Below are 19,700 nucleotides of genomic sequence, written 5' to 3'. Positions count from 1 at the left end.
ACTTATAATTCTCCTGCCTTAGCCTCCCAAGCTGGGGGGATCACAGGCGGGCACCTGGCCTGATTGTATTATTTTTGTATCATTTGCCTTGTATAGTATTGTCACCTTGGTGGCCTGAGGTATGGCATAAAGAGCACAGGATGTAGATCAAGTATCTGTTGCTACTTAACCAGTTTTGTTGAATTACTGAACAAGTTATGTGATCTCTCCATGCCTTAGTTTCTTGATCCAAAAAATGGAAGTGATTATTTCTACTTCTGAGAGTTTGCATTAAGAAATAGGGTCATGAGTGTTCAGTATTTAGAGATATACAGTGCCTGGCACTTAAGTGCTCAATAAGTGATGTTTACTACACTATGAATCTGTACTGCCCAATTTATTAATTGGTTCAGTTGAACCCATTTTTCTTTTCAGGTTTTACTTGCCTTTTGGTTTCCATAAAGAAAAAAGAGCCGGTTACCTTGGCACATGCCTATAATATCAGCTACTTGAAACCAAAAGGCTGAGACAGAAGCATCACAAGACTGAGGCCAGCCTCAGCAAGTTAGGCTGTGTTTCAAAATGGAATGAATGTACATATGCATGAATTGAGTGAGTGAATGAATGAAGGAAGGAAAAAACTTTATGGGCCACTTGGTTAACAGGATACGAAATGTAAGGATTAAAAAAATTTTATTTCCAAATATTTTTCATTCTGATTTCTCATTCTGTTTTGTCTCCCCTTGATTGTTTTCCTTGTTGCTTTTATTGTTGCACCCAGTTCACTTGGATTCGATGGAGCCAGCCACACCAGCAGCACAAGCCCAGAAGACTCCACACCCTGAGTGGTTGGTCAGGACCTCTGCCACAGAGAAAGCCACTGACTCAATTACAGCTACATTTTTTAAAATGCCACAAGAAAAGAGTCCTGGATGCAGCTAGAGAGCACTGTTCACCCACCTGGAGCTGACTTGGTGTTCAAAGAAGCATTAGCCTTCCTAACATGTAGTCCTTTCCAGTCTTTTTATCACCGGGATGGATGACTCCTCACACAGCTGCAAACTCTTAGAAAATCATGTTGTGGGAATCTTTTTTTTTTTTTAAGCTAGTGAAGTATTGAGGCAAAAAAAAAAAAAAAAGGTCATTCTCATCCTATTATGCCCCATCTGGTACATTATTGCTATCCCATCATTTACCTATAGCTCCATTTACAGAGCTGTTGCCTTTTTGCAGGTATGTCTTTGTTCTTGAAAAACTGATAACTGCTTTTGCATACCTTTTGTGAAGAGCTTTTAATATCACTTGATGAAGTCCCAAATTTGCAGCCAGTTCCACATTCCTAAATGGAATTGTGTTTGCAGGAGATTAGGTTCACCTTGGAGCCAGGTCTTGATTCCTTCAGAGTGCCAATAAGCTGTATCTGTCATGTTCTAAAAAGAGACACCAGCAGTGTGGCGGTTGGGAACTTCAGTTTTTCTGCAGATGATCTAATGGGATCAGCAGCATCTGCGTGGTACTTCACCTCATCTTCAAAGTTTATGTTTTAGTGAAAGAGGATGTATCCATACTTAAAGATGAGGAAGATGGTTTAGGTGTACAGCAAACTTAAAATAGTCATGGATTGTGTCTACTTCATGTTACAGTGTAAGCCTTTATGTTCTAAGTGGGACTTTATTGCTAGTGTTATAAGTCAGTAACCTATAGCAGAAATTTATACTCTATTATAATTATGGCTTCTCGGGGCCATACTTTGGTGAGAAAAAGTGTCTTTTTGACATACCTTTATAGTTGGCGTGTTTATGACGGTTCAGCTGCATGCAGAGATAGATATACAGTCGTGCCTGAAGTTGGAAGCTACTTTGTCAAAATGAGGAATAAGTGATTGCCTAGAGCTGCTGGGGAAAAGCCACACTTTCTCAAAAAGTATTATCAAAAGTGTCATTCAGGAGCCTGGTTGACAGAAGGGCTCTTTTTTTTTGTACGAATTGAGTGTTTTTACTCTGAAATACATGGAGACTGTTTGTTAAATGCTCACTGCTATGGTCACATGGGAGAGAAGCATCCATCCACCCCAGCACCTGGATATTTTCTGTCTTAAAAAGAGGTGCTGAGTGGAGCAGCACCTCCTTCCCCCAAAGTGTGATTCTATCTTCCTCCCACACAGAATATAATAGTGGGTTGTTTTATTGTGTACCCTTTAAAAATTGTTCTTATCAGTAGAAACTCCAGAGTGTCTTGGTGAATGAGGTGGGCAGGTGGACGGGTATGCATCTAGTTAAAAAGGGGGAACTTGAAGAAGAGTTTACATAGCACTTTATGTAAGACTGAGAACATGACAGTTAACCATAACAAGGAAAATGAGGGAGGGGCTGGTGGAGATCTTGGAATGACTGAAGCCATCCCAGCACCCTGGGAATCATCCCTGGCTCTCAGGCAGGAGTGAGTGTACCAACAGAAGTCTAAGGCTATACTCAAGAAATATAGAGAATGTAATGTCTGTTGGATATAAAATGGCACTGCTGAATTTTCTTAATGAAGAAGGTAGGTTTTGTGGCCGTGTGCTGTCTCCCCATAGTGGCCAGGGGCACATTATTCCAACCTACATAGTTTGATTTAAGGGAGAAATCTGTGGATATAACTTTTTTTGTTAGTGCCAAGCTCTGTGATTCATGCAGAGATTGGTCATGTCATGACCTGGTAAGACCTCTACAGTTCAGGTGCAAAGGTGTTCCAGCATCTTTTTTTAATGACATGTTGCCTACCTTTCTACCTATGATTTAAAATAATTTATATATGCAGCCTTATTTACATTTTAAACATCTCTGTGAAGTTATGCCATTTTACAGAGATGAAAACAGTCATGGAGTTGAGTGACTTGCCTATCACATGACTAAGCCAGGACTAAAATTCCATAGTTTCAGACTTTTCTCCCTTGGGTTATAATCTGTTTTTTCCTTTGTAGACCCAAATAATCAGTCTTAGACCCATGTTTATGAAACAGTTTGCCATGAATGTTTATCATCTGTCTTGGGCATGCTTTGCTATATAGTTTGAATACTTTCAACAGCACTCACTCAAGAATGCAACATCTACCTGTAATAAATGGGAAGATAAAATTAGTTGACTGTGAGAATAGAAATTTAAGCACACAAATACTTTCCAATACAGGATGACAAATTGTGCTCCTCATTTTAAGGTGCTGAATGTGCATGCAAAATTATTAATCAACTTATTCTGCTTGTTTTTTTGTATTAACCAATACCAGAGGCTTGCCATGGAATCAAGTGTATTTTAAATCTTAAATTTTAATATATTATACAATGTTATAAATTAAGACAAATCTGTTGCCTTTTGAGAAAAGATGTAGTTTCAAAATCAGATTTTGTGATCAGTTTTGAAAAAAAAATGAAAGCAGGACATACTTTGAGAATAATCATGAACTCACATGTTTGATCTGATCAAAAGTATAACTGAAGCTGAGTTTCATGGTTTTTATTTCTGGGTCTGGCTACACAAATTCTCTGAACTCTGCTCTTATGTGTGTTCCACAATGGGCAGAAGTCAAGACATTATCCACTTGCATGAGGACCATTCATAAAAAAGTAAGTTTTACTTATGAGTTTAGGGGAATTTCACATTGTTTCTCGGATGCAATATTTTAAAGGAAAAACTTAATTTGTATCAAAACTATGTTTCACTTGTTGGTAAGACTTGATCAGAAGAGGAAATTAGTAGCTGTTTACATGTTTCCAAATATGGAGGAGGCAGAATATAATTTTTACTGAGTGGTAGGTGGTTGGAAAATAGGCCACATTTAGCCTTGAGTTTTTTAGAAATCAATTTTAGTTACAGATTTCAGATAATACTGTTTTTCTGGGCTGTGAAATAGGCTCCAAGCAAGCTAGTTCTTGCAGCCAAATGACCCAAAACTGAAGTAAAGCTTAATCTGCTGTGCTTGTGGTTGGCATACTTTGTTAAATAAAGCTCAACACCTAGAACAGTAATTATTCTAGTTAAGAATCTCAGATAGTTTAATCTGACATAGCTCTGCATTTCCGGATTAGAGATGCTATGCACATAGCTATATATCATTCTCCCTTGGCCTAGAAAGTTCTGATGCTGCTGAGTTATCCCTGAAGCCACTTGGAGTTGAGAAAGCCAGTGTTGCAACAAAGGAGCTAGACTGGTTCAGTCTTCGCTGATGTGCTGGGTGCTTCACTTGGGCTCCAGGTGAAGGTCCCTGGTGATGCATGATTCATTTTAGGTCTTTGCTTTCTTTGGTTTTCATTACTGTGGTTCCAAGCCACAGTTTCCTACCCCCACTTCCTGAGGTGTGAAAGTCTCCACATTAGAAGCTATATGCAGTGTCCTGTGTCTTGTGAATCTTACGTGAGCTGAGGGCAGAGTGGCTTACGCAGCTGTGGATGCAATCTGGTTGAGACATAGTTTAGATGGGTCATGGGTTGTGGGATGGTGGCGGGGATAATTTGCTCTTGTTGGCTGCTTTCTTTGCTGATGCTTGAGCTGCCAATTTTACTTGTCAGTATTTCCTTATCTCTTATTCCTCTTAGCAGAATTGCTCTTGCAGGCAATAGTCAGTGGAGTTCCTAATCCATCAGAAAACTACAATAGAGGGGCTGAGGTTGGGGCTCACTGGTAGAGCACTCGCCTAGCACGTGTGAGGCGCTGGGTTTGATCCTCAGCACCACATAGAAATGAATAAATAAAATAAAGGTATTGTGTCCAAGTATAACTAAAATAATATTTTAAAAAAATAAAAAGAAAAGAAAACTACAATAGAAGGCAAAGGTGAGGAAAATGGTAAGTTCTACCACCAGGCGCTAAACAAAGGACACAGATGTGTTCTCCTGGAAACATCACTATGATAGCAAAATAAAGATGATGAGCAATGTTGTTGGAGTGTGGATTATAAGATTTTTAATAAGCCAGGTAAAAGAGATTATGGTCATAAAAAAAATTTTGTGTAAATCACTTAGCACAATGGTCAGATTTGGTGACTAAGAAATTTCCAAAGTATAGTATTGAAAGATCCTGATGTAATATTAAAACATTCTTATATTCACTGACCATCTCACCTTGTCGAGATAAAGATGTGGGAAGGCAAAAGGAGAAGGGGAGATGCATAGAGCAGAGGTTCTCAGAGTATGGTCCCTAGATTATGTTTTCATTGCCAGACCTACTGAATCAAAAACAGGGTTAGCCCAGCAAGCCTTTAGCTTGCCTTCCTGTGCATGCCAACATCTGAGAACCACAGGTTTGCCACAATGAAATGTTTTAATGGTGCCTAAGCTCTGAGGCGCTCTTTTCTTCCCTGTATAAGTAAAGGGATGTTTTGTGTATGCTGCTTTGCAGAAATTATTCATGTCTTCATTTCCTATGTTTTTTCCTCCACGAGCACTTGAAAGATTGAAAATATCGAGAAAGGATGATATGGAGGAGAATGGCATCAAGGCCATATTCAGGTGGATGGAAATAACCTTTTTTAAATGGGTATAAATATAGCAGTAGATTTTTAGCCTTTGAATGATAGTCATTTTCACAATTCACAGTAAAAACATTATTTGTATAAGATACTACCACTTATTGGTTTAACATATTTGTTCATTAAATTTTAGTTTCAAGGGAATATGACGTATCCAGCATGATAATCATGAATCCTTTAAAGTGTGGCTTATGAAAATGAAAAAGTTGGCTGGGTGTGGTGGTGCATGCCTGTATCTCAGTGACTCAGACCGCTGAGACAGGAGGATAGCAAGTTCAAAGCCAGCCTTAACAAAGGATTGAGGATGTGGCTTCCTGGTTAAGTGCCCCTGGGTTCAATCCTTGGTACCAAAAAAAAAAAAAAAAAAAAAGGAAGGAAGGAAAAAACTCCTAGGGTACATTGCATACATATAATCAATATCTGTTCAGTTTTTGGTAATCATCTGCTAATGCTTTATCTCAGTACTCAGAGCATACAAAAATGAGTTTTCCACAATTCCATTAACATTCTTTTGTCTTCGTTTTACATTGCAGCTAGTTGAGTCTTCAGGGGTTGGAAACGTAACAGCAATATCATGCTATTTCTGTTGTCTGACTCTGGATTCAACATTTCAAAATGATACTGTAATCTTAAAGCTTCGAAAAGACATAATGACCATTTGTGTATTTTATTTTTAGTAATTAGGCTGGATCCTAGCTTGTTGCCAAAGCCTAGGAAACCAAGTCCCCTTTCAGAAGATATGTGTGGTTAAGGAGTTCTTGTATTTGCAGAGATGTACTAGGAGTTCTGTAATATGTTTCCTTAGGTGTTTATGATGAGTTATTTAAATGTCATTTCAATTGTTGCAGTCTACACCAATTTTTCTTTTCCTCCTTAAAGATCAGTTAAAATACCTCTGGCCAAAAATACTCAGTTTTACTAGAAATTATCAAGAAGCCCTTTATGATATGAATTATGTAGATTAATGTTTTCATTCTCTGAAAGTTGTGACCCTTGCAGCCTGTTCAGTCAAATATTTTTAATTAGAAAAGTGAAAGCAAATATTAGAAAACTTTAAAATGGCCATGGTAGGTTTAACTTAAAATCAACCTGCTTCACTGTGTATAGATTCTATATCTTGTTCCTCCTGGTAGTCCATGGAAGAAATTTTATGACCAAGCAAACTGATGCCACCCCAAAATCATGGTGATTGAGATTGGATTGCTCCATTTTTAATCTCAGTCAACACCTCTCCTGTTGGTAGGAGTTTTTACACAGCCATTCCAAATCCTTGTTACCTCCACCTTCTCTGAGGCAGCACTAGGCAGCACTTCTTGCTCACTCGTCCTCCCATGCACATGTCTTCGCCTGTTCTTACAAGTGCCCATCCTGCCCAGGAGAACCTTTCTCTACCCCTTGCACTCTCACTCTGGCTACAGCCTCTCCACTCACACACAGCTTTACATTCTAATGTGTTAAAAAAGACTCTCTTCAAACAAAAATTCCTCAGCTCTGAACCCCTGCTACCATTGAAGACCACAGAAGTATACCACCCTTACCTGTGAGTCCACTCATTCTGCAGTCCACTGAAGCAGTGGGTTTTTTTTAACCCCAGGTGCACATGGGGATCACCTGGAGAGCATTAATAAAAGTTGAATTCCCCAACTGGACCAATTATATCAGAGAAAGAGGGAACAGACTATGCTTTTTAAAACTGCAGCAAGGGCTGAGAACTACTCTAAAACCTCCCTGTTACCCTTGTCACCATTGAAGTTGTTCTTGCTGGGTTCAGCAGTAACTTTTCACTTCGAATATTTAGCCCTTGGGTTGATCTTTATGATGCTGGTGTTGTTAGACTACTTTCTTTATCGGGAGCAAGGTCAGAAAAGGAAGAATTTTAGAAGGAAGTGGTTTGCACTTTCTCCATTTGCACAAGCAGGCAGATTGGTTGGTAGGTGAGTCCAGCACAGACTGGATGCCTTGTCTCTGACTCCACCTGTTATTTTAATTGATGCCCATAGGCTAATGAATTCCTTTGCCCTACCACCTTAGTGCATCAACTTAAAGCATGGGTTTAGAATGAGGCACTTGGATTCATTAATAATTATTGTAAGCTTTGAGGAAAGCATATTCAGGGTCTCCTATGCTTCTTTATAAGTGCCCATCCTGCCCAGGAGTTTCTCCAAATCATAAGGTAGGATTTGCTAATCAGATTAGAATCTAAGAGATTACCCCGTAGACTAGAGGGTAGAGCTGCTATTCATGAAAAGTCAGGCTTGAATAGTACCCTCCCCCATCACATGCTCTTATGACTTACTGGGGTTTTAGACACTGGCCCTCCCGCTTGGCCATCTCTGCATGCTGCCCTAGACGTGTAGGGGTTCCATTCAGAAGGGACCTTATATGTACCTGGCTCCTTCAAATTACTAATTTCTAATTCAATATCTAGGGTAGGTGGGTATGCCTAGTAGTCATGTCCTAGCCGTAGAAAGTGAGAAGCCTTCTGTAGTGTTTAACTTCCACTGGAGATGGGAAACTAGCAAACACAGGAAGGTACCTCACAGGCGGGAACAGCCAAAATAAAACAGGTCCACTGGAGTCATTGCCCTAGTCCCTAATTCAGCTGAACACTCAACACTAATCCAATCCTCCTCAGGAACCTCTTAGGGAAGGGAGTAGCTGCCCCAGAGGGGAATATTCTAGGGTCCCTTAGATATATGCCTTTGAAACCACTAGAACCTATCCGCTGTCCTTTATAATGATAATGGAGAATATTTACCAAGTGATTATTATATGCCATCTATAAGCATTTCATTTATTTCTCAACAACTAAGCTTGGTATTTATCCATTTTAAAGTAAGGAAATAGTTTCAGATTAAAAGTCGTAGTTATGAAGTGTCTACCTGGATTCAAGCTCATCTGTTTGATATTAGAGTGACTGATCCCAACCAGTACCTATGCTGCCTCTTCACAATACAGATGAACTGTTGGAGGCCATACGTGGAAGAAATACACTGTGGGTCGCTGGGCCAGGGCCAGGTGTCTGGTGAAACCCCTTAAACCTTTGGCTTGTTGCTCCTGGTAGGCTATTTATTTGCTAATTGTGAGTGGATTCATTCTCTCTGTCTACATCATTGAAAGGAAATAGACAATTTCTGGGACATTGTCTTATTACAACCCTTTTTTTGTTTGTTTGTTTGTTTCAAAGGTGGCCAGAGCAAAGGAAAAGACAATAAAATCAAGTCTGTGGCAATAAAAAAGTACTGCCCTGTGCTGGGTGTAGTGGTGCACACTTGTAACCTTAGTATCGTGTGAGGCTGAGGCAGGAGGATTGTGAGTTCAAAGCCAACCTCAGCAACTTAGGGAGACACTGTCTGAAAAAAAGAAAAGAGAAGTATTATCCTTTGTGTACTAAGGTTCAACAGATTTCTCAGCCAGAATGACATGTATTTCAAGTTGTTAATGGTAGTGATGGACTGTTAAACATCTTGCTAGACATCTCTTTGCTAGCAAAACAGCTGTCTTAAAGTCTTGGCTTTTAGGAATGCTCTTTATTCAGTAGATGTGTAAAGAATACATTTTATATATTTTTTTGTATTTTTTTAAGAGAGAGAATTTTTTAATATTTATTTTTAGTTCTCGGTGGACACAACATCTTTGTTGGTATGTGGTGCTGAGGATCGAACCCAGGCCGCACGCATGCCAGTAGAGCGCGCTACCGCTTGAGCCACATCCCCAGCCCAAGAATACATTTTATGCCAAACCATACATAATAGGAGCTGAGTACTCTGGAATTCCTGCTTTCATAAAGTTCATAGTCTGATGAGGAAGAGAGTAGAAAAACAAGTATTATGTTGGGGGTTTGTGCGGGAGGAGAATATCAGTATTTTTGGCAATGCAGTTGAGGGCACTTTAATTAAAACTGGGCAGAAGAAGGAGTCAAAAAAATATGACTCTGAGTCTCGAGCAATGAAGAGGAGTTAAATGGAAAAAAAAAAGTTGAAGTCTTCCGAGGGTGGAAGCATGCTTTGTTTAGAGCGGCACATGTTTTGGTGTGGCCAGTATAGCGATGGGCCCTTGTGCTTGCGGTAGATGGTAGTGGCGGGCTGGCTCGTTGATTTGGAGAGCTGTGGTATTCAGCTAAGTTCAGCTGTGGTTATGGAAACCCTGCTACTGCTTGGCCATTGTGCAAAGCTGGAACTGAGAACTGAACAGGTTTACATTCCCTTGATCACCTTCCCTGGGAAATAGAACCAGCCCACCTATTGTTCGGAACTACTGATATGTTTAAGATTGAAATGAATTGGAAATAAGATTTATCCCATGACTTGTCTGATTGCCTTACATATTCTAGCATGATACTAGTCTGAGATTATTCCCTTGGAACCACGTACTTATTTTGGTAGAATTTAATGTACATTGTGATGGTCCTTGTTCCTATACTGTTCTTCAGTAACAAAGTTGTTACTAACTATCTGTAAAGCATTTTTAGTTTGTTTCTCAGTAGTGACAATAAATTTGTGTTGATCCATTTACACCTTTTCAGTCATTGATATTTTAAGCTTGCATAAAGTACTCCATCCATAGAGTAAAACCAATTCAGCTGGCCCACACTAATCTCTGATCCCTTAATTTCCACCTCATTAGTACCATGCTGTAAGCAAAGTTTTCTAAGTCCTCTAGAACTAAAAGTGAAATAAGTGTGAGTTTTTAGTCATTATTTTTGCTGAACAGCTTCTGACCAGCATTTAAATTAGCAGCTTTTGTATATAGAAATAGGAAAATGACTTTTATGCCCCATTATTAAGATAGTAGGGAGAATAAATTATCATTGCTTATTGTAGGGAATTAAGAAATAGAGAATTTTAGGGGATTCTGTGAAAAAGCATTTAAAATAGTTTGCTAGAAGGAAAATTCAGACTGTTAATTATGAGAAAAAAAAACACATGTATACACAACCAAGCCACATAAGTTATTTTTTAAAACTAGAATAAGGCCAAACAAATCGGTCACATTAAAGTAAACTTACCAATAAGTAGAAAACAAAAATATCAAACATTAATTCCATGTTGTAAGATTCAGAATGGTTCAGAAAGGTTGAGCAAAATAAACCAATAAGAAAACCAGTGGTAGACTTTAATATCAGAAAAGGTTGAACTAAAGAAGAATTAAAAGAAAAAAAGAGCATTATATAATGTGAAAGAAGGCACTTAACACTGAAAATATAATAGATACCTGCATAAATAACAGAATAGCCATTCATATATTACCAACCATAGGAGATAAGGAAGAAACATACAATGTTAGAGATTTTAATGCAATCATCAATTCATGACAGATCAAGTGATAAAAACTAGAACATGGGAACATTTAAATAAAGTATTTTATATATTTAGACTGTGCCCTAAAACAGTGACTACACCTTATTTTCAAATGTTCATGAACTTTTTCCCCTAATTTATTGTATATACATAAATTCCAAAATGGAGAAGTAGTACCAATGGCATTTAGTGATGTGAATGCAATAGAATATAACTGGAAAACAATGTCCATCTGCAATCTAAAGTGTTTTAAGCTCTTGAACTTGGATTGAAGAGGAACTGCAAAGCATTAAAGAGCAAATGAAGCAGTGCCTAAAGGAAAATTCATAGCCCTAATATTGTGTACCAAAAAAATTAAAAATTTAAACACACTGCTCAAGATATTAGGAAAAAGATGCAAAATGAATCTTTTAAAAGACAAAAAGTAAAGAAATTAATTTTTTAAATGGGAAGATAGATTTAATAGAGCTCATTTTTAAAAATATGTGATAAAATGATAACAGAACACAGGTGAAATAAGGTAGAACCATGAGACACTAAAATGGATTGAGTCATAAATTATACTTTGCCCAACTGTATGCAAATAATTTTGAAAACTTGGGCTAGAGGATAATTTTTTAAGGAAAATATAATTTGCCAAAAATGACTTGGAAAGAGAGAAGTCTAATGTACTGATTATTGTGAAAGAAATAAAAGTATTATTTGTATTAATATGACATACCTCAAATGACCCTCAAAAATACATATATATATATATATATATATATATATATGGAAAAATTTTAGAAACTTTGTTGTATATATATATATATATATATATATGGAAAAATTTTAGAAACTTTTCAAATAAATTCTATTTCAGCATGAAATAGAATTTATTTGAAAGATGTGTATTTTAGAGTCCAAGCAAAAGTTCAGTCAGAATTGAAGTAAGAACAGTTTAGGGAACATGAGCGGTGATGATTTATGGTCCTTCTCGTGTCCACATTAGTGTGACACAGAGCCTCCTCCCGACATTTCTTAAGCCCTTCTCCCAGCTTCTCCTAATGTTAACTACCCCTGTTGCAGTTACCAAACTAGGAAATTAACATTGATACAATCCTATGAACTACATACTTTATTAGAATTTACCAGTTTTCTCACTAATGTTCTTTTTTCTGGCTCAGGATTCAGTGCAAGATACATATTGTGTTTTCTGGGATTGATATTCTGCTCCATGGTCTACTTGTCTACTTTTGACAGGACCACACTGTTGAATTTTAGAGACTTTAATAATATGTTTTAATGACCAGTAGAGTTCGTCCCATTCATAATTTTTCTCTTTTAGTGTGTTCCTGCCTATTCTTACATGTTTATTTTTCCATATGAAATTTAGTATCAACTTGTCTGACTCCATTAAAATAAAGTGTGTTGGCTTTTTATTGATATTGTTTTGTTGTTAACTAATTAAGGTGAACCGACCCCTTTGCCATGACCCCAAACACATCTCCAAGAACAGAGGATGTGTTTTCATTTGTTCAAGTCTATCTTTGTTCCTTTTTGGTAGTATTTTAAAATATCCCTTTTATAGGTGTTGCGCACTTCTAGTTAACTTTATCCCTGAATATTTAAATCTCTTTATTTCTGGGAAGTGGGAGGTTTTCTCTGCCTTTTTAGTTTCTAACTGGTTATATAGGGAAAAATATATATATATATATATATAAACAATATTGATTTTTGTATCTAATTTTATACCCTGCCTCTTTACTAAATTGTTTTACTGTTTGGATTAGTTGTATCATTGATCCCCAGTGTTAAATTTTTTTTTTTCCTAAGTGCACATAAGAAATGAAAGCATGGGAATGTGTCTTAGTGGAGAGTACTTGCCTAGCCTGTATAGGACTTTGGTTTGATCCCTAGTGCCACAAAAAACAAATACACACACAAAAAGAAGAACTTCCACAGATAGTCGTGTAGCATATAAATAACTGTTAAAAACCACAAACCAAAGAAGGAAATAATTATAGATACCACTGATTAAAATATTAATAAAATAATCCCATGATCAACCTTACCCAATGAATTTGAAAACTTAGTGAAAGGGACAAATTCCCAGGCAAAAATGTAGTTTACCAAAATTCAATCAGAAAGGAAAAGCTTGATCAGTCCTATAACATTAAACAAATCTAATCAGTAGTTTTAAAAATCTGGGACTATGTAGAAAGATTTTAAATGATCCTTAAAATATTATCAGTTCTTTTTCTGGAGCTGAACATGTATTGATGATAAGGTTCATTTGGTAGAACAAATGTGCAAGACTAATACGAAACAGCCCTGAAAAGGCCTGGGAAATATAATGTACTAAAGTGTGAAACCTGTAACTGAGTGTAGTGTAGGCATAGAATAGATAGATGAATGGACCAAAAGAAGCAATTCAGAAATAGGCCCAATTGCATGTGAATATTCAGGACAAAATACAAGTCCAAAGTCAATGGGGGAGAAGATAGACCATAAGAGAGAATGGTGTTGAGGTAGTGGGATAGACTTCTATAGCTCTATAGAGATCTACAGCCACCTAGACAAAGTTAGATCTGTTTCTCACACTATGACAGGATAATCTTCAATTGATTAGAGATTTGTACAGTTTTAACCACAGAATTACTAGAGAAGAAGCAGATAAATTCCTTAGTAACAGGGGTCAGTCAACTATGGCCTGTGGGCCAAACTGTGCCCAAGGGACATTGTGAGCTGCTATGGTCTAAGAATGACTTTTGCACATTTAAATGATTCAGTAAAAGGAGGACATGAGACAGAGACATATGGTTGCAAGCCCTAAAATATTTACTCTCTGACCTATAAAAAAGAGATGGTTCTGTAGCCAGGGAGTGGATCCCCCCTCACACATACACTTATTGTGAGCTATTGTGTAATAATGCCACCCAGCTCAGCTGATGGAGCTAGGCCCCAGGGTCTCCTTCCCCTTGGGCCACTTAGGAAATGGGCTCTGTTGCTTTGGTGTGGAAGGTATTGTAAATTCATATAGCAAAGGGTACAGATACAGGGGAGGGCGAAGGATTAGGGACAAAATATAATCCCCTACACCAAATACTACTTAAAATGCAGATACAATCAGATACATTTGACTTCATTCAAAAAAACAAAACAAACAAAAAAAAACTTTTACATGCACATATACTGTAAGCAAGACAAAATAAAGTGATAACTTATAAACATGTTTGCAATTTATGTCACAAATTATTGGCACATTATTCATATATAAAGATTATTTTTATGGTCCTGGGGATTGAACCCAGCTGCCCTCTTAGCTACATCCCAGCCCTTTTAATTTTTTATTTTGAGTCAGGGTTTCACTAAGTTGCCCAGGCTGACCTGGAACTTAGGATCTTCTTGCCTCTGCCTCCTGAATCACTGGGATTATAGACATGCATCACTGTACCCAGTTTAAAAATAACTTCCAAAAATAGAGGATATTCTATAGGGAAAAAAATGGGGAAGAGATATGAACAGACTACTCATGGGAAAAAATGCAAATAATTCTTAAATCGATGCTCAACTTTCCATATAGTTAGTACAAAACCTAATGAGTGGATATTCTTATTATCCCCATTTTAAAAGAAACAGAGTCATAAGAGGTAAAGTGTTTTGCCTGAACACAAATAAATGGTGGTGCTAGGATCTGAACCAAGTCAGAAGGCTCTAGATAAAAGCAATTCACCATGACTAAGTGACGTTTATTTCAGGAATGCAAGGATCATTTAATATTAGGAATAGCTGGGTGTTTCCTTAATATAATAAAATATATTTATCTCAATCAGAAGTCAGCGTTGTGCTTAATTGAGAATACCAGAAGCAATTTCATTAAAGCCAGGAACAAGACAAAGACGTCCCCTAATCATCACCATTATTTAAAATTGTTCTGCAGGTCTTAAAACAATTAGACAAGAGAAAGAAATTAAAGATAAAGAAATTAGAAGGGAAGAGAGAATAAAATTATAATTTTCAGATGACATGATTAGATTGTTTACCTAGAAACTAAAGAGGACTAACCCAAAACTTACAATGTAAGAATTTAATAATTTTCAGAAATAAATAATTTTTGTATATACAATGTCCAATTCCATGCTGTATGGGAAGAAAATTTCTTTGTAAAATAGCAGAAGAAAGCTTAAAGAACAAAATTCTTAGAAATGAACTTACAGTATTTATAGACAACTTTAAAATGCAAATGAGGAACACAAAACAAGACCCAAACAAATGGAAAGACATACCAGATTCTTACATAGGAATGATCAGTATCATGAGTATTAATTACCTTTAGTTAATCTATAAATTTAATGAGGTCTCCAGTAAGTATACCAGGAGGAGTTATTTTAAGTAATATAAGCTGATTCTTATAGAAAAATAAATAAGTGTGAATAACCAAGATGAAGATGGTTAATAGACTAACTCTTCTAGACATTTAAATTGATAACACCTATAGCAACTAACACAGTGTGGTAATACTTGTGACTAGACAGATGAGGAGAATAGAACAGTTCAGAAATAGATCTAAATATGAGAATTGGGGATATGATAAAGATAGCTTTTCAATGGGGTGAGGGGAGATTATTCAGTAAATTGGGTAAGGACCACTGTGTAGTGCTCTGCAAAATGGTTAATTTGGATCCGTATATCACTCCTTACACCAAACAAACTGCATATAGACCAGACATTTAGACATTAAATGAAATTCAAAAAGCACTAGGAAAAAATGAAATTCTTTTATAACCTAAGATTTGGAAGCCCTGTGTGATGCAAAACCCAGAAGCCATAAAAGAAAAGATAGCTGGATTAGATTTCATAAAAAAGTGTCTTCATGATAATAGTAAAATAAGCAAATGCAAATGAGAACCATGGAAAAATATTTGTAATTCCATCAAGATGAGCAGCTAATTTATCTAACATAGAAGAGCCCCAACAAATCAAAAAGAAATAGATAAGCAATCATATGTAAAATTGAGCCAAGAAAATTAATAGAGACATTTCATAGAAGAGATAATACAAATAACCCTTAAGCATATTAAAATGTTTAATAATAAGAGAAAACTTTTACCTATTAATAATAATACAATTTGATAATGCACTATAATAGAAAGCATGTGGCTAAAACGTGTGAGGCCCTGGTTTTGATCCCCAGCACTGTGGACGAGAAAAAAGACATAACAAAACCTGAACAATTAAAAATGGCTAAAAAATCAGTTTGTCTCAAGAAGTAGAAAAAGAATAGCAGCAAATCCAGCAGTTGATTCTTTGAGATGACTAATAAAATTGGCAAGCCTCTAACAGAACTGAACAAAAACAATAATGGCAGACAGTGAAGAAAGCAAGCCACAGACTGGTAGAAAATATTTGCAAAAGACACTTCTTATAAAGGTCTATTATCCAAAACAGAATTTTTAGCAGGGCACAGTGACACATCCCTATAATCCCAGCTATTTTAAGAGGCTGAGGCAGAAGGATCATGAATTCAAGTCTAACCTGGGCAACACAGTTAGACCTTGTCTAATAATAATAAATAATTATTAACAATAACAAATAAAAACAAAAGATGAAAAAGAACTCTTGAAACTCAACAATAAGAAAATAACCAGATATAAAAATGAGAAAAGATCTAAACAGACACCTCATTAAAAAAGACATACAGATGGCAAATCAGTACATGATAAGATGCTTATGGTATATCATTAGGAAATTGCAAATAAAAACATAATGAAATACCATTGCAGTGGTAAGAACCAAAAACACTGACAAAATGACAAAATCAAATGCTAGTGAGGATGTGGAGCAATAGGAATGTTCATTCATTGTGGAGAGTAAAAATGGCATAGTCAATATGTTCCACAGTTGTCAGTTTCTTATAAAATGAAGTGGACTCTTACCATTTGGTGTGGAAACTGGTACTTATCCAAATGAGCTAAAAACTCATATCTACATGAAAACCTGCAATTGGGTATGTATAGCTACTTAATTCATAATTGCCAGACTCGGAAGCAATTAAGATGTCTTTTAGTAGGTACGTCCACACAATGCAATATTATTTGGTATACTGTATGACTCCATTCTCATGACATTCTAGAAAAGACAAAGCAATGGAGACTGTTTTTGCCAGGGGTAAGGAGGTGTAAAAGATGAAAAAGTGGAGCATAGAGGAATTTTAGGGTAGTGACAATACCTCCATATGATTCTATAATGTAGATAATTGTCATTATCACATTTTCAAAATCCATAAAATGTATGACAACAAGAGTGAGCCTTAGTATAAACTATGGACTCTAGGTGGTAATGAAGTTTCAGTACAGGTTCGTCAACCATAAAGAATATATACCAGTCTGGTGGGGAATGTCAACAGAGGAGGAGTTTATGTGTATGGGGAAAGGGAGTATGTGTGAACTCTACTTTCAGCTCAGTTTATCTGTGAGCTGCTCTAAAAAATAAGGTCTGTTAATAAGAAAGAAAGAAGTCACAATTACCATAAGAAGATGATACAGAGAATGTTATACCAGTAAATTTAAACATCCAAAATAAATGGTATTCCTCAAAAAGCATAATTTAACAATGTGAGAATAAATAGAAAATTTAAATGGTTTACATCTATTTAAGGAGTTGAATTTATAACTAAAACTTTCACACAAACCTCCAAGTCCATATTCTTCACTAGTTAATTATTTTCAACACTTAAATAAATGACACTAATCTTATATAAACTCTTATCGCCATCTATCCTAGCTGGTGACCTAATGCTGGGTTCACAAAATCTGACTATACCAATAACTTAAGAAAACAAAAAAGAAAGCACACAAACACACAGAAGTACCTTTTCAATAATCCGGGGATGGCTCTTGCGACCTTAAGGGTCCATGGAAAGAGAGCGAGCCACTGGAATTCTTTATTCTTATATAGAATAAAGGCAGAAGGAGTAGGATTACAAGGGAACTTGTAACTCAACCCCACAGGTATGCCTGTGCCTGGAGCCATGCCTTGTTATCCAATCTGGAATAACACCCAAGTCACTATGGAATATAGTGATTGGTCAGAGTCCCCTGCATCAGGACTTAAAGGTATGTTCATCCAGGGCAGCTCCTGACAAACTCTTCCAAATAATAGGAAAAAAAATAATCTTCAATTCATTTTGAGATCACCATGATTTTAATATCAAAGTGTGACAAGTCTGTTATAAGAAAGGAAAATTCTAGGTCAGCACCTTTCATGATCATTCTCATAAATATCTTTAAAAAATAACCACAAGTAAGGTCTAATGATAAGATTAATTTTAAGAATGTAACATTGACTTAATATTACGCAATCAATATTTTCTTTTTTTTTAAGAGAGAGAATTTTTTAATATTTATTTTTTAGTTTTTGGTGGACACAACATCTTTATTTTTATGTGGTGCTGAGGATCGAACCCAGTGCCCTGCTCATGCCAGGTGAGCGAGCTATCGCTTGAGCCATATCCCCAGCTCACACAATATTTTCAACAGATCAGTTGAGACTACCAGATATCCACATGCAAATAATGAAGTTAGATTCCTCCTGACATAAGCAAAATTAATTCAAAGTGGTTTAAAGACTTATATGTAAGTGCTAATACCATAAAACTCTTAGAAGAAAACATAGGCATAGGTCTTTATGGAATTGAATGAAGCAGTGGATTTTTAGATATGATACCAAAAGCAGAAGCTACCAAAGTTTTATCAAACTTCATAAAAACTTAAAGCTTGTGCTCAAAAAGACACTAGCAAGAAAATTAGGGGTCAGGGTGTAATTCAGTAGTAGAACACTTGCCTAGCTGTTCCAAAGCCCTCAATTCAATGCCCAGTACTGGGAAAACACACACACACACACACACACACACACACACACACGGAGAAAATATTGGCAAATTATATAAGGGTCCGGAATCCAGAACACATGCAGAATATGACTCAGCAACAAAAAGGTAAACAACCCAATTTTAAAATAGGAAAAGGGCTTGAATAAACATTTTTTCCAAAGATGATATACAAATGGCCAATAATCGTATGAAAGATGCTCAGTATTATTAATCATTAGGAAAATGCATCAAAACCAGAAGATACCTTTTTATACCCACTCCAAGGTATATATTCAAGAGAATTGAAAACATATGTCCCCATAGGAAGTTGTGCACAAGTGTTTATACCAAAATTATTTAATGTCTGTCAACTACTGAATGGATAAGTGAAGTGTGGTGTATCTACACAATAGAACATTATTCAGCTGCAAAAAGGAATGAAGTACTGATTCATACTACAGCATGGATATAGAGGATATATGCTAAGTTTTGAGAACAGCCAGACTCAAAATGGCACATGTTATGATTCCTCCTATATGAAATGTCCAGAACAGGCAAATTCATAGAGGCAGAAGGTAAACTTGGAGTTTCCAGGGGCAGGGGCAAGGTGAAAGAGCAGTGAATACTAAGAGGGCTGGGGTTTGGGTTCTGGAACTGGATATGGTGACACACGCCTCTAATCCTAGTAATTCAGGGGGCTGAGGCAGGAGGATCATATGTTCAAGGCCAGCATTACAACTTAGTGAGATCCTGTCTCAAAATAAATATAAAAAGGACTGGGGATGTAGCTCAGTGGTAGAGTGTCTCTTGGTTCAAACCCCAGTACAAAAATTAAATATTCATGATGGAATTAAATAGTCCTGATGATTGGACAACTTTGTGAATATATGGAAAATTACTGAATTTTACTATCTGAAAAGATAAATTTTATGATATATTAATTAAATCTCAGTTTTACACTAATGTATTTTACTTAGTATTATAAGAAGAAAAATAAAGTTATCTCAAAAAATGATGGAAGAAAACGTAATTTAGCAAACCAAATACTTAATTTATAATAAACACT

The 19,700-nt window shown here is 36.4% G+C and overlaps 1 protein-coding gene across 3 annotated transcripts in view; it reads left to right on the top strand.

The window, feature by feature from the left end:
- Positions 1–11,463, top strand: part of Gpatch2l (G-patch domain containing 2 like) — a 57,860-nt gene extending 46,397 nt beyond the window's left edge. For all 3 annotated transcript variants that reach the window (XM_077799561.1, XM_026402277.2, XM_077799562.1), the window contains exon 10: positions 761–11,463. In XM_077799561.1, the coding sequence (XP_077655687.1) occupies positions 761–921 (161 nt within the window). In that variant the 3' untranslated portion in view covers positions 922–11,463. The remainder of the gene's footprint in view (positions 1–760) is intronic.
- The last annotated feature ends 8,237 nt before the right edge of the window (positions 11,464–19,700 follow it).

Source organism: Urocitellus parryii, chromosome 6 (assembly GCF_045843805.1).
Source record: "Urocitellus parryii isolate mUroPar1 chromosome 6, mUroPar1.hap1, whole genome shotgun sequence".
Classification (NCBI taxonomy): domain Eukaryota; kingdom Metazoa; phylum Chordata; class Mammalia; order Rodentia; family Sciuridae; genus Urocitellus; species Urocitellus parryii.
The sequence above is the reverse complement of the archived record's forward strand: the minus strand, read 5'-3'. Positions and strand labels throughout refer to the sequence as shown.